The sequence below is a fragment of the Meriones unguiculatus genome, chromosome 3 (genome assembly GCF_030254825.1).
Source record: "Meriones unguiculatus strain TT.TT164.6M chromosome 3, Bangor_MerUng_6.1, whole genome shotgun sequence".
NCBI lineage: Eukaryota > Metazoa > Chordata > Mammalia > Rodentia > Muridae > Meriones > Meriones unguiculatus.
Window position 1 is genome coordinate 69,110,646 of NC_083351.1, and position 19,191 is coordinate 69,129,836.

Here is a 19,191-nt window from a genome sequence, read left to right on the forward strand (position 1 = left end):
GGTATAGAAGGGGAGGAGGTCCTCCCCTATCAGTGGACTAGGGGAGGGACATGGGAGGAGATGAGAAAGGATGTGGGGAGGGGGGACTGGAAGGAACGGGGGTGGGGAACCACAGCCAGGATACAAAGTGAATAATGAGTGAATGAATGAATGAATAAATAAATAAATAAATAAATAAATGGCGAGATAGCCATCACCAGGAGCACATGGAGAGAGCTCAGTGAGCAAAGCACTTGCTGTGCAAGCTGACAGCCTGAATCTGAATCTCCAGAACCCACACAAAAGCTGGATTCAGTGGCACCTATCTGTAGCACCAGGACACCATGACCTGGAGACCAGAGCAGAACAGGAGCATTGGCAGGAGCTCCCAGGCCAGCTAGCTTCCTGCACTCAGCAGTCAACAAGAGTGACCCTGTCTCAGACAAGGTGAAGGGCAAGGACCAACACTGAGATTGTTCACTGACCTCCACATGTGCACTCATATGCCCACATTCACATATGTGAATGTACACACAAACATTACACACCTACCCCAGAAAAGCTATTGCCAAGTGCCAGCCTTCTTCAGAACAGAGCCAGGAGTCAAAATAAACTTCTCTTCAACAGGAAGGAAGGAAAGAAGATTTGTCATGATTTATAAATATCCACAAAACATTAATTAGCAGCAAGATGGATTAACAGCTTTGAACACATACTGCTCCTGCAGAGGACCCAAATTCAGTTCTCAGATCCAAGTCACATGGCTCACAAACCACCATCTCTTCAGCTCCAGGGGATATGATGCTCTCTTCTGGCCTCCACCAGCACCTTCCCTCATGTGAGCATAACTATACAAACACACACACACAAAATTAAAACCAAATATTTTTAAAATACAGCAAATCAGTTAAAATGATATAAAAATGAAGACATACAAAGCAGAACCAGCAACAATCATTATACAAATACTGCAAGCCCTCCATGTCTATGGGTGTTTCATCCATAGATTCTCTTAATCATAGATCAATAACATTTAGGGGGAAACTTTCATCTGTAGTAAATATGGACAGACTTTTTTTCTTGCCACTACTGCCTTACAAATATAATAATATATAGTATAATATATAATCATATAACTATTCATATGTCATTTAAATTGCATGAGATATCATTACTAATCTAGAAATGACTTAAAGTATACCATAAGTTGTGCATATATTATATGCAATACCAATCTATGAGTTGAGTTCTCAGATTGTGTTGCCCATGACATGTCTTGGAATCAACTCCCCAAATACAGTTTTAATAGAACCACACTTTACAGGGATTACTACATTGAATACTTGATAGGTCAATTGAGAAACGAGTACTTATTCTCTGCGCATTAACCAAGGCCTTACATAAATACACTAAAATAGATTTTAGAATTAAGGCAAGTCAGCAGTGAGTTCTATATCTGGAGGGTATTCAGTTGGCATTGTCTTCAGTCCTATAGAATTTGTGTTTGCCAGGTTTTAGTATGTTATCAACCCATATATAGGGGAGATATATATCTCATGCTTGAGTCAATTAAAAATTTGCCTTCAAAGCTAACAGCCAATATATAAAAGAGTTGTTCCTGATTAATTTTTATCAACTTGACATGAGCTAGAGTCACTTGGAGTCATTGCCTCCACCAAAATGGTCTGACATGTCTATGTGACATTTTCTTGATTTATACTTGATGGGGGAGGGCCAAGCCTCTATGGGCTATGTCACTCCTGGGCAAGTAGTTCTGGGTTCTAGAAGAAACCAAGCTGTACAAGCCATGGGAGCAATCCAGTAACAATGTTCCTCTATGATCTCTGCTTCAGCTCCTGCCTTGAGTCCCTGCTTTGGTCTCCCTAGATTACAGACTGTACAGCAAGCCAAATAAATGTTGCACGCCAATCAGGTTTTGGTCAGTGTTTCACCACAGCAACAGAGAGGCAAATTAGAATAGAGGTCTTCCTGTTTATAAAACCTAGAGGACATTGGTTACAAACAACCCAAACCTACAGAAACAGAAATCACAAGGTGAAATTTCTCCAAGGACTGCTGCTGCCTAAAGTCACTGTAGAGTAGGTGGCTGCAGTTATGCACAGAACTTTAATAGCCTCAGTGTAAATGTTTATAAGATTGTTTTACTATAGCATGGGTTGATAACATACTAAAACCTGGCAAACACAAATTCTATAGGAGTGAAGACAATGCCAACCGAATACCCTCCAGATATAGAACTCACTGCTGACTTGCCTTAATTCTAAAATCCATTTTAGTGTATTTATGTAAGGCCTTGATTAATGCACAGAGAATAAGTACTCGTTTCTCAATCGACCTATAAAGAGTTCAATAAGTACCGTAGAGTAATTTTTATAAATGGTGTCAGCGAGAGGCTTGGATAACTACTGAGGAGACATACCTTTTTTTGATGGGAGAGGGTCTCTCAGCTCTTGTCTTTTCAAAGAAAAAAATCAATGAGACACAGTTTAAGCAGTTTACTTAACAAAGCAAGTAAAGATTCCAAGGAGTGAGCTGTTCCAAAGAGAAAGGGAGCAACACAGTAGATTTTGCATTGTAAATTTTTTTAAATTCTTGTATTTATGCAGTAACATGCTTAACCTGCCTAAACTCTAACACCCCTCCTTGAGACCTATTTTAAGTCTTAGCATAATTGTAGCTCCTCTGATAACACCTGCTATCACCTTTAGCATGTCAGAAGCCATTTTGCCTCCAGTCTCCATTTTGATCATATGGTGAAATTAAGTTCAAGTTCTCAAGTCCTATTTGTCAGAGACCAGGATACAATTCAATAGTTCGATACTTGCTGCTTAGAATAAAACAATAGATGATAAATGCATGTTCTGCTTTAGTTAAAGGTAAATGCATGTTCTATTAGAGTTAACAATGCAACATCCTGCTATGTTCCTTTCTCCGGGAACTGTGGGGAAGTGGAAAGTCCCCAAACCTATATCGTAGCCAATCAGCTTTAAATGCTACATCCAATACACTTGGAACAAAATCAATTATGTTTAGCTGGTAAAAATGATGTAATAGTGCCCCCCTCCTGCTTCCTACACCTGATTGTTACCTGGTTATGGTTTCTTGTATAAAAAGCCTACCTTAGAAACAGACCGCCATCACAGTCTGATGCCAGAGCCCCGATTCTGTCCCTGACCAGTCAGTTTTTGTTCGGCATTCAGTAAACTTTCATCAGTCTTGAGTCTGGTGATCTAGCCGTCAGTGTGTGGCTATTCCTGACCATAACGGGCGCCATACTCATAGAGTAGGGTGAGGCTCTTTCCTTCCCAAAATATGGTGGGTCTGATCATTTTTTAAGGCTATTTCTTCTCAGGATTCTCCATTATACTGGAGGTCAAAGCCACAATGAAAAGGAAGTGGAGTCGTGGTCTTTGGAGGACCCTTCACTAGTGGGCAGGTGGGCAGATAACCCTGCGCCTTAGCTTTTGATACAAATGTGAACAACCTCTCCTCAGCCCCAAGGAGAAGGGCACTTTGCCCAGCAGCTGACACAGCTGCACGGTAAAGCTGAAGTTTCCTTGGTCCACATATCTGATTTCCTTTCGAGATTGCCCAAGGTCCCATGACTGATCTCATAACTGTCCATTGGTTAAGGTCTTTTCTTGCCCCACCGTTAAGATACCTTGCTTTTTTTTTTTTTTTTTTTTTTTTTTTTTTTTTTTTTTGAGACTTTATCATAAGTTGAGGCTAGGAGGTGATGGCTCACACCTTTAATCCCAGCACCTGGGAGGCAGAAGCAGGTGTTACTGAAACGCAGCGCAACTCCTTGACTGAGAAAAAGCAATCTTCCTCAGAGGGTCAAAAAGTCTCCGAGCTTGCATCAAGTAGTATCTTCAGACCACATAGGGCATAAGCTTGATTCAAAAAAAGAAAGAAAAAAAAAAAAAAGAAAGAAAGGAAGGGAGGGAGGGAGGGAGGAAGGAAGGAAGGAAGGAAGAAGGAAGGAAGGAAGGAAGGAAGGAAGGAAGGAAGGAAGGAAGGAAGGAAGGAAGGAAGGAAGGAAGGAAGGAAGGAAGGAAGGAAGGAAGGAAGGAAGGAAGGAAGGAAGGAAGGAAGGAAGGAAGGAAGGAAGGAAGGAAGGAAGGAAGGAAGGAAGGAAGGAAAAAAAAAAAAGACTGCATTTCATTCTACTCTCACAGAGCAAGTAGCTCTCTGAGACAAGGGACGCAACTCTGGCCATTCTCAACAAAATGAAGCTTGTGACCCCTCCAGAACCTTCAGGGAAAGCCGGAGAGTCCCCCACTCTCAGAACCACCCCACCCAACCAGCTTTCCTCACAGGCGGAGGCCCTCGGCTCCGAGCGAGTCCGGCCGCTAGGTGTCCCCCGAGGCCCCGCCCCCAGGAACATTAGTAGTTCCGGGTTGCCCTCCGGCTCCGCTCTAGCCACCGAGCTTCCGCCTCTCTCCTGCTCTCCGGAGCTGGGGGCCGGCGAGGAGGAGGGTCTTCCGGACGCGGGCGCGCAAGGTCAGGAGCAGGTAAGGCGAGCGGGCTGTTGGGGTCGAAGTGGAGGGCGGCGTCGGTGCCGGCGAACCCAGGTCTCCAGCCTGGTAGAATTCTCAGATCCGGACCAGTCCGTTAGGCGCCTGCCTGGACCTTCCTCGTGTACCCCACAAGCACTTTGGGCTTCTGCGTTCTATGGGGAATTGGACAAATCAAGAATGCACTTCCTCTGTCCCATTTAGCCCGCCATGCGCACTGTAGTTTTGTGAGGGAGGTTCAGACGATGTTTGTTAACCGTCTTTTTAAATGCAGTAAGATGATACTTGGGAAAGTGTATGACAATGATACGGCTTCCATCACCGAAACAGTGATCAACTCAGACAGCGGAGAGTATGAGTTGTTCATGCTGAACGAAATAAACTCGTTAGCTACTCAGTGGCGTTCATGCCCTGTGACCCAGTGAAATCACAGGTACCAGTTTTTAAATGCTCGTTCTGAACAGGTAGCTTCTCGGTAAAGTGACAGCGCGAATGAATTCCTTGGGTCTTGATTGGGCAGCCACCCCGCCTTCTCAGTTCAGGGAGACCTTAGGACTGACTGTTCATTTACTTCGTGAGAGAATGGAGGCTCATGAGAATGACTTCTACGAGGCCTTTTGTTTTACAAGCATAGACGGGGTTCTAGGTACCTTTTCGATATTAAGCTTCATGGTATCTGCTAAGCCAGTAGATTTCAAGGAACTGGAGAAAACCTCCTCCCAGGAAAATATATAATGAACATCTCATACAGGTGATTTACAAACAGCATGGTCAGTCAGCATTAACGCCACACTTCACCTTTCAAGAAGAAAGGGCCAACCTATCCAAAGCCAGTTACTGAGCTAGAACTGATCTTTTAAATCAAATCTAGAGGCTGCAGAGATGGCTCAATGGGTGAAGTGTTTCCCCATGCAAACGTGGGAACTTGAGTTTGATCCCCAGTACCCACATTAAGAACAAAAGTGCTGGAGCAGAGACATTTACTGGGAAGGCTGACATAAAAGACTGTCCTGAACCCATTTCAGCCCAAACCATGAGCTTCAGGTACAATGAAAGACCTCAAATAATACGGTGGAGAGCAGCTGAACACCTGATATTGACCACTGACCTACATATACACGCACACACATGTGTACCTGCAAACATGCTAAATAAATAAACCAGACCTGTCAGAAAGAGAAACTTGCCTTTTTGTGCCAAAGGAAAAGAGACAGAGGAATTCTGAATTTTCAGATGTGGGTGTGATGTGTTTTTTTTGACATATTTAAATAATTTGGTTTTGCTTCTCATTCCCATCAGTTATTTCCTCCATATCACTATATTTGTCTTTCATTCACATGTAAAGAAACATGACATTTCAAAAAGTGTAATTTGTGGGGCTGGAGAGATGGCTCAATAGTTTTGGCTCTTGCAGAGGACCCAAGTTGAGTTCCTAGTACCTAGGTCAGGTCGCTCACAGCCTCCTATAACACAATGGTAGGGCGGTGGTTCTCAATCTGTGGGTCTCGTATCAAATATCCTGCAGATCAGATACTTAAAATTCATAACAGTCGCAAAAGTGCAGTTATGAAGTAGCAATAAAATAGTTTTATGCTTGGAGGGTCACTATAACAGGAGCTGTATAAAGGGTTGTCAAGTCATTAGAAGGTTGATAGCCACTGTTTAGGGAGTCAATGCCATCTTGCCTCCTCAGGTACTGTACTCATGTGAACATACTCACGCAGACACACACATTTTTTTTATTTTGAAAATTTTTACACTGTTATATAACTCCTAAGATAATTTTGTGTGAATTAAAATCTAATCGACATGTAAATTATTTGACTTGATGTCATTTTAAAAGGTTATATTCCTTAAAGATTTATTTATTTATGTATATAATCTCTATTTGCATGTATGCCTACACGACAGAAAAGAGCATCAGAAAGAAGAGGACATCTGATCCCATTATAGATGGTCGTGAGCCACCATGTGGTTGCTAGGAATTGAACTCAGGGCCTCTGGATGAGCAGCCAGTGCTCTTAACCACTCTCTAGCCCCAAGGTTATATTTGTTTATAAAATTGAAATCCTTTAAGAAAGCATACTAACATCTTAAAAAGTCCTAGTTTTTAAATGTTTTCCTTTACATTTGTGTGTGCACAGGCGTGTAGTTGTTAGAGGACATCTTGGGGGTGGTCAGTGTTCTCCATCTATCCTATGAATTCCAGGGATCAAACTCAGATTGCAGGCCTGGTGGCAAGCACCTAAGCTGCTAGGCCATTCCTTTCTTTTTGATTTAAGATTAGAGAGGGGGAAAGGGAAGTGACAATGCATCTGTCATAGATTGTTACGGAAAGCAATCCTTTTCTTGAACTCACAGAGATTCGCCTGCCTGTGCTTTGGAGTGCACCTAACCTATATTGGTTTATTTGTGCATTTCTTTGTACTTTAAGTTTACCAGACCTGTGAGATGGCTTAATGGATAAAGACACTGTGGTCAAGCCTAATGACCTGTGTTCAGTATCAGGGGCATATGATGAAAGAACCATTAATTATCCTTTGACCTCTGTGTGTGTATTGTAGGACATCTGTGCCCACGTACACACATACACCACAGTGTAAAATAGGTGAATGCAGTTTTTGTTTGAGGGGGGGCAGACAGGGCTTCTCTCTGTAGCCTTGGCTGTCCTAGAATTCGATCTGTAGACCAGGCTGGCCTGGAATTCACAAGAGTGCTGGGGTTAAAGGTGTGCACCACCACTACCCAGCTAATGAATGCAATTTTTAAAAAGCATATTCTTTTGTTTTAAGGGGAAAAAAAGTTTTGACCAGGTTCCTCTGTCTTTTACTGGAATGGGTGCATGTGCTGGGGGAGGAAACTAAAGCCACGATCCTGGGAGTGGGGCTGAGTCAGGGACTCGGTCTAAAGAGGTTTGTTCTCTTTCTTTGTCGTAAAGACTTTGTCCCTTTAAGACTTGGTTTGTGGTCTGCATTGCCATGGATTCCAATGTGTCTTAGGACTGATTATCTGTCCCACCTGTCTGCTGCATTGCAAAGTGAGTATGGAGTTGCCTTAGCGTCCAGAAGCAGGCCTCAGCTGCTTCTGGAGGGCCCCTTCTTCTTCTTCCTACTTGTCAGGCTACCAAGGATCTGGCTGCCCTCTCCCGCTCATCAGGCTTTGTAAATGAAGCTATCATTTCAGGAAAGTATGGGGGCAACTATGCTTGGGCACTCAGTAAGGTCAAGGAATCAATACGTGAACAGTGTCAGGGTGCAATACACAAACACCAAGCTTTCAGAGAGGTTTTGCGTTGTTCCTCTCTGAGCTACCATTCACTGAGTATCTCTGCCCTACTTACTTCTCCCTGTATACCTGCAACCCTTCTTTTCAGAGAAAGGGGAAAGTCAAATTTAGACAGGCAAAGTTCAGAATAGACAAATGGCAGAGCTGGGATGCAAAGACAGGTGTCAGCCTGTAGCCTCTATTTAAAAATAACATGCCTGGGACTTCAATGTGTGTTTTCCTTTAGATGCTGTCACAGGTGATAGTCCTCAGCCTGCTTTAAAGTGTCTCTGGAAATTTTACGCAATTACAGTGGAATTCCATTCGGATACTATACTAGTATTTAAGCAGAAGAGGGCAAAATGAATAAATTTGTTTTAAACCTGTGTTCAGAAAGAGTCAAGGTTTGTTTTTTGTTTTTGTTTTTTTAAAGCACACATAGAAACATGGCTGCTCCTGGCTTCTGGACTTCTGCAAGGTCCTGGAAGGTTATGACACGTAGTACGTAGTTACAAGCTGGTGAGGAAGCATTTCCCCTGATAAAAAGCAAACCCTGATTCTAACAGCGTAGCTCCAGTCGGACAAGAGTGGGCAGAGCAGGGTGTGAAAAAAGAAGAGCCCCAGAGTAGATTGAATGAGACTTTGAAGCCGACTCCTCTCCCCTGGCCAGCCTTTGGGTGGCACTGCTGGCCCGAGATCATCAAGTTGGCACTCCAAGTAAAAATGGCTTGACACTGATATTCTACAGTTGGTTTGAGGTCAGCCTCTGTTCTGTTTCTGGGTTTTGAAATAGCATTAAGAACTTCTTCAAACAAACCGAGCTTATTTGCTTGCAAGCACTATTTTGAAATTCATCAGGTGTCCTCCACCTTGTCTTGTCTTTTAGCAGGTGTGTGGGAATGTCTTCTGCAGATGGCAGTTTTATTGGCATTCTTATTTCCTCCCACACTCCCCTGGCATTTCTATTTCTGAAGTATTAGTTTGATGGAACCAGACTTTGCTTTGCAAGGGGAATGTGTGGAACTCTGAAGAGCTGTTTTCTTTTAGCTCACTTCTTGAGAGATTTGGTAAAGTTCTCTCACTAGTTTCTTTCACGATAGATTTATGCCTTTTTATGTTTAAAAGCTAGTTCCTTCTCCTCTCAGCCAAACAATCCCCCAGGTAGTCCCTTAGCCAGCAAGGATTCTCATCTTGGCATGAAAACGTCACATAAATTGGCATATTCGGCAAACAACAACTGATACATCTGACTTAGAATGAGATGGCATAGTTATTCTACCAGAAGTGAGTGGGGGGAGGGGTAAATATTTGTTTTTTGTTTATTTTTAAGACAGGCTATCACTGTAACACTGTATATTCCTTGGCTGGAACTCTTGCTCTGTAGACCAGGCTGTCCTCAGATTCAGAGATCTGCCTGTCTCTACTTCCCAAGTGCTGGGATTAAAGGCATGTGCCACCACCACTAGGCATACTTTCTACTTTTTACTGTGTATGTCTGTATGTCTACATCTCTATGTCGGTGTGAATCCATGCCATTTGTGCCATCCCACAGAGCCTAGAAGAAGGCATTGGATGCCACAGAGCTGGAGTTTCAGGCAGTTATGAGCAGTCCAACACGGTGTTGTGGACTGAACTGTCCTCTGGAAGAGCAGAGAGCCCTTTTCACCCACTGAGAGCTCTCTCTATCCCCCAGAAGCATTTTTGATTCTTACGTGTCCGTTATGTGGTTTCTTTTTTTTTTTTAATATCTGTTAGCTATAATTTTTATAATGCCCTAGTTATCATTCTCACATCTGTTTCAACGTGCTGTACCTCTGGTTTTTCTCCAGAGGTTACTGTTGAGTGAGTTTGCATTAAGGCTGATAAATAGCACCATAATTCCTAGGTGACTTTTGTTCAAGAATAACAAATCTTTTGAGCTGATGATCCTTATTTGAGCTGTTGAATTTTGTTTCTATAGAACTATTGTCTGTTTTTCCCAAGTGGCTTTCAGTTGCTAGGCAGAATTCAATCCAGTAACCTAGAGGCCAAATGACCTCATAACTCATTAGCAGTTCTCAGAGCCATCTGGTGCCCTTGAGGAGAACAGTGTTCAAAGGACTGATAATAAAGACAACAGCATAATTACTTCTCTGCCATGATTACACCTTTAGGTGGCAAGCAGTCAGCATATTTACTTGCAGATTGCTTGGGTGGTTGTTTTCTAAAGGTGTAATAACGTTGCCATAGCAGAATAACTTGTTTCCCTGTCCCCTTCATCCAGCTTGCAAATAGGTAAACTAACCTATTGGATCACAAGTTGTAATAGAGCCAATACACCAAAGAAACATAGTACATGAACACAGACTGTAAAAACCACAGGTGTGGGGAAAGAAGTAGCCGTGGAGTGGCTATGTGCCCCCTCCAGAGTAGATCCTGCCAAAGGTACACAGTAATTTATGGGTGGCTTTTCATTTTCTAAAATGTTTACTAGATAAATACAGAATTTCTCACACTGACCTATTAACCTTCTCTTCTATAGGGAATCTTGTTCCTCACTGCATAAGAAATGTCACTTTCAGAATATGCACTGCGCATGTCCCGTCTGAGTGCCCGGATCTTTGGTGAAGTGGCCAGGCCTACTGATTCAAAGTCCATGAAAGTGGTAAAACTGTTCAGTGAGCAGCCCTTGGCCAAAAGGAAAGAGACTTACGACTGGTATCCAGATCACAACCTATACTTCGCGCTCATGGCCAAGCTCCGTTTCTTTGGCCTTTACAGGTAATAAGGGGAAGCAGACAGGGCTTTGTGACAGGTGGTTTTAGTGGATCAGCAAAGGAAAACCATTAGCTCGTCTCTCCCTATAGTTTTGTGGTTCTTATGAGAGAGTCCAGGTAGGGCACAGAGGTGGGGTGGGGAAAGGCGGGGAGTGGGCTTTTAAAATTGTCTTGACTCATAAAAAAGCAAACAAGCAAAAACATGTTTGTTGAAATTATGTCTAAAACATAACCAACATAAACTTGTACTGAGCTATGGAGAGATGTCTAATTATTCATTAATTTAAAGCTGCTCTGAGAAGGAAGTGGTTAGCAGGATGGGGCAAACGGTGTGAACTAGGTGTGAACTAAAACCCCACCAGCACCGTGGCTGCCCGAGCAGCTGGTTCTAGGCCCAGAGCAGCGGCGTCCTGCCCCACACGCGGTTGGCCTCTCACTGGGTGTGTAGGAACCTCCCTTCTCTGCTGGTGGCAGTTTTATCGGCATTCTTATTCCTCCCACTGGCTTCTGGCATTTTATTTTGTGCCTTTTTGATCTATTAATTTGACTTGAATAAGCTGTACTTCACTTTTAAAGGTAATTTATAAATTACATAACTCAATACTGTGTTTTATATGTTTGATAGATCTAAGAAGTGAGTGCTTAGGACCTTTGTAGGGGAAAAAAAGATAAAATACATGGATGGTCATTTTTCTTTAATTTTTTTTATTTCCAAATGAATACATGCTCCTTACAAAGAGTTAAAACAGTATGTTTCATAAGCATGTGTGGAGAAGGGGGAGGAAGGGAGGGATTGGGAGGGGAGAAGAGAGGGAGCTACAGGGGGGATACAAAGTGAATAAAGTGTAATTATTAAAAAAATTTTAAAAATAACCCACAAAAAGAAAAAGAAAAAAATGTAACTATATATCATCTGTAAAATGTAACATGTTTTAACTGGACCTAACTGTTAATTTGGGACCATTTGTTAATACAAAATTAATAGCATAGCATGATACTAATTCCAGAAAGCTAAAGGTTAGTACACTCATTTCTCCAACATATTTTTTAAGGTCTTTGCATGTACAGGAACTTAAGATGGACATTCAAGGAATAGCAGTGAAGAAAACAAGTGGACGTTCTAAATTAATGTATTGTTAGAGATTGTAATATATGACCTACTTTTGAGAGTCTGGAATTGCTTCGGACTATCTCCTTTGCCATTAGTGTTGGCTCAGAAAAATAAAACTTAATTTTCTTATGATCCAGAATAAAATATCAGAAGCCAGACCCCATGGAAAGTTATAAGCTGTAACAAAATCACATTCAACTATTTTAATATACCCACTTGATATTCTTCATTTATGTGAAGAACAAAGACCTAGCTATCTTTGAGGACAAGGGGAAAATACTGAGCACTTAGATGTTTATTGAAAAGCAAAATTATTTTTATGTGTTTAGTCAGTAGTTATGGTAAATGATGCCTTCAATGCACTGGCAACTGTAGCATCAGACAGGTTGAATATAGACATCTTTCAATAAAGTAAAGGCCTGTAAAAGAGGGAGGGAAATATAAGCTCCCCAGAACTCAGTTAAGAAGCTGTTGTGTTGTGCTGGTGGCCTTTGTGGAGTTTTCTGTCTGATGGTGGACAGAAACAGGGAGGGAACAAAGAATGGGAAAATGATGTAATAAATCATATGTTTTGTGACAGTGTTGAGCCTGCTGGGGGTGGGGGGGCAGAACTGGCAAAGCAGGATCCAGAGTGCTGATAGGGCCTGTGGTAAGCAGGGAAAAAGCATGGTAATAGCCTTAAACAGGGCAGTCAGGGTCAGCCCCTGAGAGGAGACTGAGGCTTAGGCTGAGGCTCATGGGTAGTGAGTGAACCTGGTGAGACCTAGGGAAGAGCTGTGGGACGGAAGCAGGGTGAACACAGTCCATGGAGGCTTCCTGAGGTGGAAGGTGCCTGCAATGACCCGGGAACAGTTTGGGCTAAGGGAACAGCTGGGAGACAGGAGGACTCACGGGGCCTGTGAGTGTTGTAAAGAACAAGGCTTTGCCTTGGGTGACAGAGTTTGAACATGACCTGACATCTGTTTACATGAATTGTGATGGCTCTGCTGAGAATCATTTGGTACTCATAGCTAATGCCAATGAGGTCTGTGCTATATGTCTATAATGAATGAAATATCAAATTCCTTAAACTCAATTTTTTAAAAATATAGTTTGGTTGGGCTCAGCAAAGCATCCCTTTTTTATATATTTGGTCCATTTTGTTAAATCCATTAATAATGTATATTTAAACCATAAGCTATCATTGCTACCTGTTACAGATGCAGAAACTAAGGTGCAAAGAGAAAAACAGGTCTTGTATCCAGAGTCACAGAGCTGGTATCTGGTGGAGCTGTGTTTTAAGGCTGGTTTACATGGTTTTCCTGGCTTACATGTTTAAGCACTTTCTTTGGGTATTTGGTCTTAGGATGTAGACACTTTATTACAGTCATCACCAATCACGCGTGTTGTTAGTCCTGGCTAATAGAAGTGCATAACTCCTGTAACTCCTGTCTTGATCTGCTTTCCATCTTCTTGAGTCTTTCCCAGCAGCCTTTCTGTGGGGGCATCCATTGCCAGTTAAGCTGTTCTGGAGTACTGCCCATTTTTAGTGGATGCTAATTTCTAGGGCAGTCAGGATCTCTGTGCAGCTTCTGAAAATTACACTCACGTTTCACTCCTAAAATGTTTAGTCTTTTAATTTTTTTCAATAATGGAAACCCAACCCAAGGCGTTTAGCTTCAATGTAAGGAACTGTTGGGTGGCGTATCTCATAGTGACATAGGTTTCCTGGGGCTCACCTGGAAGTTTACTGTTACTTGTAGTATTGTGTCTGTAAAGGAAAACTGATGTCTAAATTCTTGTAATCCAGCCAATCTGTATGTTGGGTCCCCTAAGCTTTCTGTTCGCCAAACTAAGCATGTGCCCTGAAAAGCCATGCTCAACAATCTATTGGCACTTCTCTAATGTGGTAAACATAGCTAATTTTTTTTTCTTCTTCTTCTTCTTCATCCAGAGATGAGCATCAGGATTTTAAGGAAGAACAAAGACGTATAAAGAAGCTCCGAGGAAAGGGGAAACCAAAGAAAGGAGAAGGAAAAAGAGCTGCAAAAAGGAAATAGTATCATCTCCTCAAGAAAAAAAATTTCTTCCTCAGTGACTAAGAAAGTATATCTCATCATCTTTTCACATATTAGAGGAATGTGACCTTCCTCAGTAGACATCAGCCCTGTGTTCATGTCCACCTCAGTTAAACTGTGACTGGCTTCTTGAAGATATTCTAATCCTTCAAAATTATATTGACCTTGGTTTTATAATCTAAAGCTTACCAAATTCTATCATGAAATGAATAAACTATTGTTTAGTGATTTGTTGAAGATGGGAATGGAGGCTGGGATTGGAGTAGGAACCTCCCTAAATGAGTATCCCACACTCTCTTTATTCCTCCATTGCTTCCCCACTAAACCCTAAACTTTCATCTCTCTGATCATTGAGCCTCTGCCCTCACCATCGAACTGACTCTTCTGAAGGTGCCGAACTTTGATTAAAAGCTCTCTAAGAAAGGGTGTATACTGTGCCTACTGTATACAAGGTTTTGGAGCCTTGGTAATATAGTGGTTAACAAGGGAAACAGTTTTTAGGTCATGGAACATTAAGTCTTGTAGAAGAGGCTAATATAAATACATATATATTTAATATGATTGTATCATGTATTATAATTGTGTTAAATACTACAAAGAGAAAAAAACTACCTTTTGAGACAGTGGGTAAATGAAAATATTGACAAAACCACATTAGAAAATTTAGAGACCTTCCAAAATAAAAAGAAATTATATTTAAGATGAACACAAAGGATAAATAAGAGAAAACTGATGAGGAAAGGTGCTTGAGGTAAAGAAAGGTTGAAAGGCCCTTAAGTAAGAAATTCTTGTTCCAAAATTTGAAAACAGACCCCTGACTGGCTTTTGTTTAACCATAAGGACATAGGCTGGCCAGGCAAATTGTATGAAAAAGTTTAGACAGCTGAACCTGGTGACCCTTGGTTGGTTTAGGCAAGACATCATGTTTGAGGCCAGACCCTGTCTCAAAAGAGAGAACAGGATGGTACATATGCATGTCATGGTAAAGGCCTTGTTAACCTCTTGTTCAAAAAGCAAAGTACAGAAGCAAGAGTAGACATATCAGCTACTTTTGATAGGATTTTCTTTTTCTGAACATTGAGTCTTGGACTAGTAAGAACTAGTGCATATGTTTAGACAAATGTTATTTTTAAATGTATAATCCAGATGGTATAGCTAGGGTGTATAGCCTGTTGGGGGGGTCTACTTAAAATTGGGTGATTTGTGTCTGATAGAATTTAACTCAAAACAGAAGGTTCAGAATCCATTCATTTAAAGCTTTCTACTTAGTACCTGCCATATGCCTGGCTCGTAGTAGTTGTGAGGTGATAGAAAAAGTAGATATAGTCACTCCAAGGTTGTGTGAGTGAGTGCTGCTGCTGTTACAAAGTAATGGCAAGAACTCGGAATTTGCCTAGGAAAAGTGCACAGCTGAGCCAGGGTAGGAGCTGAGGTGGGAGATACTCGTAGCCTGGACTTGAGGTAGCTGTGACAATTCTCCAACTTGTAAAGAAGCCCTAGGCCTGAAGAGATCACTTAGCAATTAAGAGTGCTTGTCTTACAGAGGACCAGGGTTTCGTTCTCAGCACCCACGGGTTGACTCAAGTTTCAGGGCTTTGGATGCTCTTGGCACCAAACACACAACACACATGTGGAGCACATTCATACATGCAGGCAAAACACCTATCCCCAGAAGATAATTTTAAATGTTTTAAAGAGGCCCTGCATAAAAGGATCGTAGAAGACCTAAGATGTTTGGACAAGTAATGCATTACATGCTAACCACGACGCTGAGGCAGGAAGCAGAATCTCCTCCGGTTAACTATTGGAAGAGCGTCAGCAGCTCAGGCAGCCAGGAGTCCTGGCACTGGCTGGTAAGTAATTAGTAGTTAACCCCTGTGGTGGTTTAAATAATGGTCCCCATAGACTTATTTGAATGTTTGGTCACCAGGGAATGGAACTGTTTGAAAGGATTACAAGGATTAGGAGGTGTGGCTTTGTGGGAGGAAGTCTATCACTAGGGGTGGGCCCATGCTAGGTCCAGCTCTCGGCCCCTCAGGCTTCAGATTAGACTGTAGCTCTCAGCTACTGCTCCAGCACCATACACGTCACCATGCTCCCTACCATGGTGATGCACTAAACCTCTGAAATTGTAAGCAAGCTCCCAATTAATTGCTTTCTTTTATAAGTTGTCTTGGTCATGGCATCTCTTCACAGCAATAGAACGGTGACTACAACAAATTCACAGTGGGTCAGTGTGCTGCTGACACATGCTAAAAAACAGAAAAAAGCTAGGATCTGTTTGCACATAAACTGCCCAAAAACCAGCTATTGGAGTAAACACCATGAGACTCAAGACAGCCCGCACTGATAGAGGTCACATGTACTTTGCAAAACAGTTTAATGCAACCGTGTCTTAAGTTTTATTGTGCACATGGGATTGAGATAATTGTTACCAGAAAACTTTTTTTCCAAAGTAGTACTGTATTTAAATATGTCTAAAATGAATGGCCTGGTGTCAGACTCCAGAAGTTTGACCCAACACCAGTTAACTAAGTTACATTGAACGGGATTGCCTTCTTGCCTCACACTGATCATCCCTATGCCAGCCATAGGTTTGCAGGAACTCCAATGTTAAATGTGGCCATATATGTTCTTCTCTAAGTTAAAGTAATTAAAGAAAACCTAAAGAAAAGGCAAGAAGATTCAAAGTGGGTATCTGGGGAGAGAATTCTGGGAAGGAGGCAGAGTAAGAAGCATCTGTACCTGGCCACACGTGCCCTCTCTGTCAGGTGTGATTATTCTAGAACACTGGCGTGTACTGGAGGTTTACTACTTCCAGTGGAAGGCTTGGGAGGAACCACACTTAATGTGGGTCCATTTGAGCTCTTAGCATGGTAACAGCTAACCATTCCTCAAGGGCAGTTTTCTGACAGGCAGCTGTGCACGGTCCTGGAACAGCCTGCACACACCCTGAAAGAAAGATGTGGACAAAAATAAACCCTCTCTTCCAACAGCTATGCTCAATACTGACTGTTGCTCTGAACACAGGAGGTGCAGAGGCAAGTGGACATTGTTTTTGCATTTCCCTTCACTGCTGTCCTAGCTTATGTGATTTCCAACATACTTAAAGGGCCAGCACATTTCTCTCTCCATTTTTTTTTTCTGGTTTTTACCTTTTGAGAGCAATACTTTAAAGACTGGCACATTGAAAGCATATCCAGGGAAAATTAGAACATGACCATATGTGCCCAGAGAAGGGCACAGAGACACAAAGACCAGAAAAGGCCTTCACTTCACGCATCTATCGATCTGTGTCACAGAGCTAGCCTACCACAGTGAAACACAATACGTAGGAAGAACAGTTTAAAGCAAAATGAACAAACATAAAAGAACAGAAGCCCTAGGAAAGAGAGAATGCACTCTGCGAGTTGCCACATTATGAGATTCTGACATTTTCAACAGTAACAAAAACAAAATCACAAGGCAAGCAGATAAACATTTGGCCCATTCCAGAAAAGGAGATTCTGAGGGGGACAGTGTGGTACAGTTCTGGCCTGGCATATGCAAGTCCCTGGGTTCAGTCCCCAGGAAAAACAAAACCCAAACCCCAGAGGCTGAATAGCTTTTTCTTTCTGTTAGAGTCTACACCCTCAAAGGAAAAACATAGACATTTACCCAGAAAAAAATAAACATAGTTAATCTACCAAATACTTTTAAACAACTTTATGAAAGAGCTACAAGACAATGTAATACTTTAAAAAAAAAAAGAAAGAAAGAAATAATTAATACACAGGTAGGAAACCTAAGAGGGACTGGGGAGATGGCTCGGTCAGTAAGGTCTAGCCACATAAGCCTGAGGACCTGAGTTTGATCCCTGGTACCTACATTAAATTTTTTAAGCCAAAAAAGTTGGCATTTGTAATCCCAGTGTTGTGGTATCATTGATGGCTCATTAAGGAAAACTATCACTGACAAACTGTCAAAAGAATGAAATGTACCTCTTCCGGTTGAGCCTGCCAATCACCTGGTCAAGGGACTACGCCTCAGGAAGGGCTGGTTCACCTTAAGCCATGTTAAAGAGATAGAAGGAATAATTAGCCTTTTAATAATATAATGTTCTTTTCCTTCCCAGGAAGTTATCATCTAACAGCCACACACAGGCCACGGTACCTACCCCTGCACATACACTAATTATACGCACAGACGTATGTGTTATGTCTATAGTCTAACAGTGTGCCATGTACAGATACTCCCTACCCAAAGATGCCAATACAATAAAAGTGAAAATATGGGAAAAGATATTCCATTCAAAGAGCAATTAAAAGAAGATGACAATGCTGCCTAGAACCTAACTCAGTATTGGCATCACTAAAGGTCTGCTAAATGAATGGTGTGTTACTTGTTTGGGAGAATAAATGAAGTGAGTTGGTTTTTTGGTTGGTTTTGTTGTTAGTATATTAGACTATGAAATAAGAATTTTAAAATGCACAAAATAAAGGAATAAGGAGGAAACAGATAAATGATTACTAATTCAAATTAATGCTAGGACTTACTGACACTGGACAATACTGATAGCGATTTCTTTAGTGTGATCTCATTTTAAAAAAAAACAACTCTGTCAACATGTATGCTGAGCCAATAATAACATTCATGTACTTTGTCCTAGAAATACAACTTAGACCTAAATCTCAATTTCTATATCCTATTCTTTTACAAAAGGAATCATGGTTTCCGAACAAACAGTAAATCCCAAGGGTGAACCAAGCAAGAAACAAATTTCACCAGAAAGTAGCACCTCAGATACATCATCCTCAAAACAAGCTTTGTCCACACTGCAGAAGGAGGAAGAAATCCTGTGAGTATATCAGTGTTCTACACAACTCACTAAGACAGATGTTTACTGAAAGGAATTAGTTCACAATTTTGGAGACATCCCAGGGGGTACCCCTTCAATCTGCCATCTGCAAGCTCACCAGCCAGGGAAGGTAGAGGTATCATTCAGCTTGGCTGGGAACAATGGAGAGCTGCTTGCTTGGCAAGCTGCTTTGTTATTGTTATTCAGTGAACTACATGTTTTCGCCCTGGCCTTTACCTTGAAACAGGGATAAGCAGGTTGTTTTGCCAAGTTCCTTTAGCTTGTTTGTGTGACCTTGGACCATTTCTGCTATACAGAGAAGTGGTCTAAGGAAACATGTTTGGCTGCTCCTCGAACCTCTTCCTTGTATTGATGTGTCTTGTTTTGCTTTGCCTATAAGAAGCTGTTGAATAAACGTGGGGCTTCAGCATACACTGACAGTCCTCTTGAGCTGATTCCTTGTGTCTTTATTTCTTTCAATCCCCATTCCCCACTAAGGTACATTCGAACAAGCCATCAGTAAAGATCTCAGTCTAAGAACCGATGAGATAGTGTGTCCCAGCTCAAAGAGTCATGCAGAAAGGAAGCAAATTCTTCCCTTCTCTTACCTTTTGTCTCATTCAGGCCTTCAGCAAATGAGATGATACCC

At 41.8% G+C, this 19,191-nt stretch overlaps 1 protein-coding gene across 3 annotated transcripts; it reads left to right on the top strand.

Moving 5' to 3' along the window:
• Positions 1–4,367: 4,367 nt before the first annotated feature.
• Mrps33 (mitochondrial ribosomal protein S33) lies at positions 4,368–14,128 on the top strand. Of its 3 annotated transcripts, none has more exons than XM_021632159.2 (3): positions 4,368–4,514; positions 10,303–10,541; positions 13,582–14,128. In XM_021632159.2, the coding sequence occupies exons 2-3, from the start codon at positions 10,330–10,332 to the stop codon at positions 13,685–13,687; spliced, it is 318 nt and encodes a 105-aa protein (XP_021487834.1). In that variant the 5' UTR covers positions 4,368–4,514; positions 10,303–10,329; the 3' UTR covers positions 13,688–14,128. The 3 variants fall into 3 exon arrangements, with proteins under 3 accessions (XP_021487834.1, XP_060236122.1, XP_060236121.1); XM_060380139.1 differs by having other exon boundaries at positions 4,432–4,503; XM_060380138.1 differs by lacking the exon at positions 4,368–4,514 and adding an exon at positions 7,461–7,554.
• Positions 14,129–19,191: the final 5,063 nt, after the last annotated feature.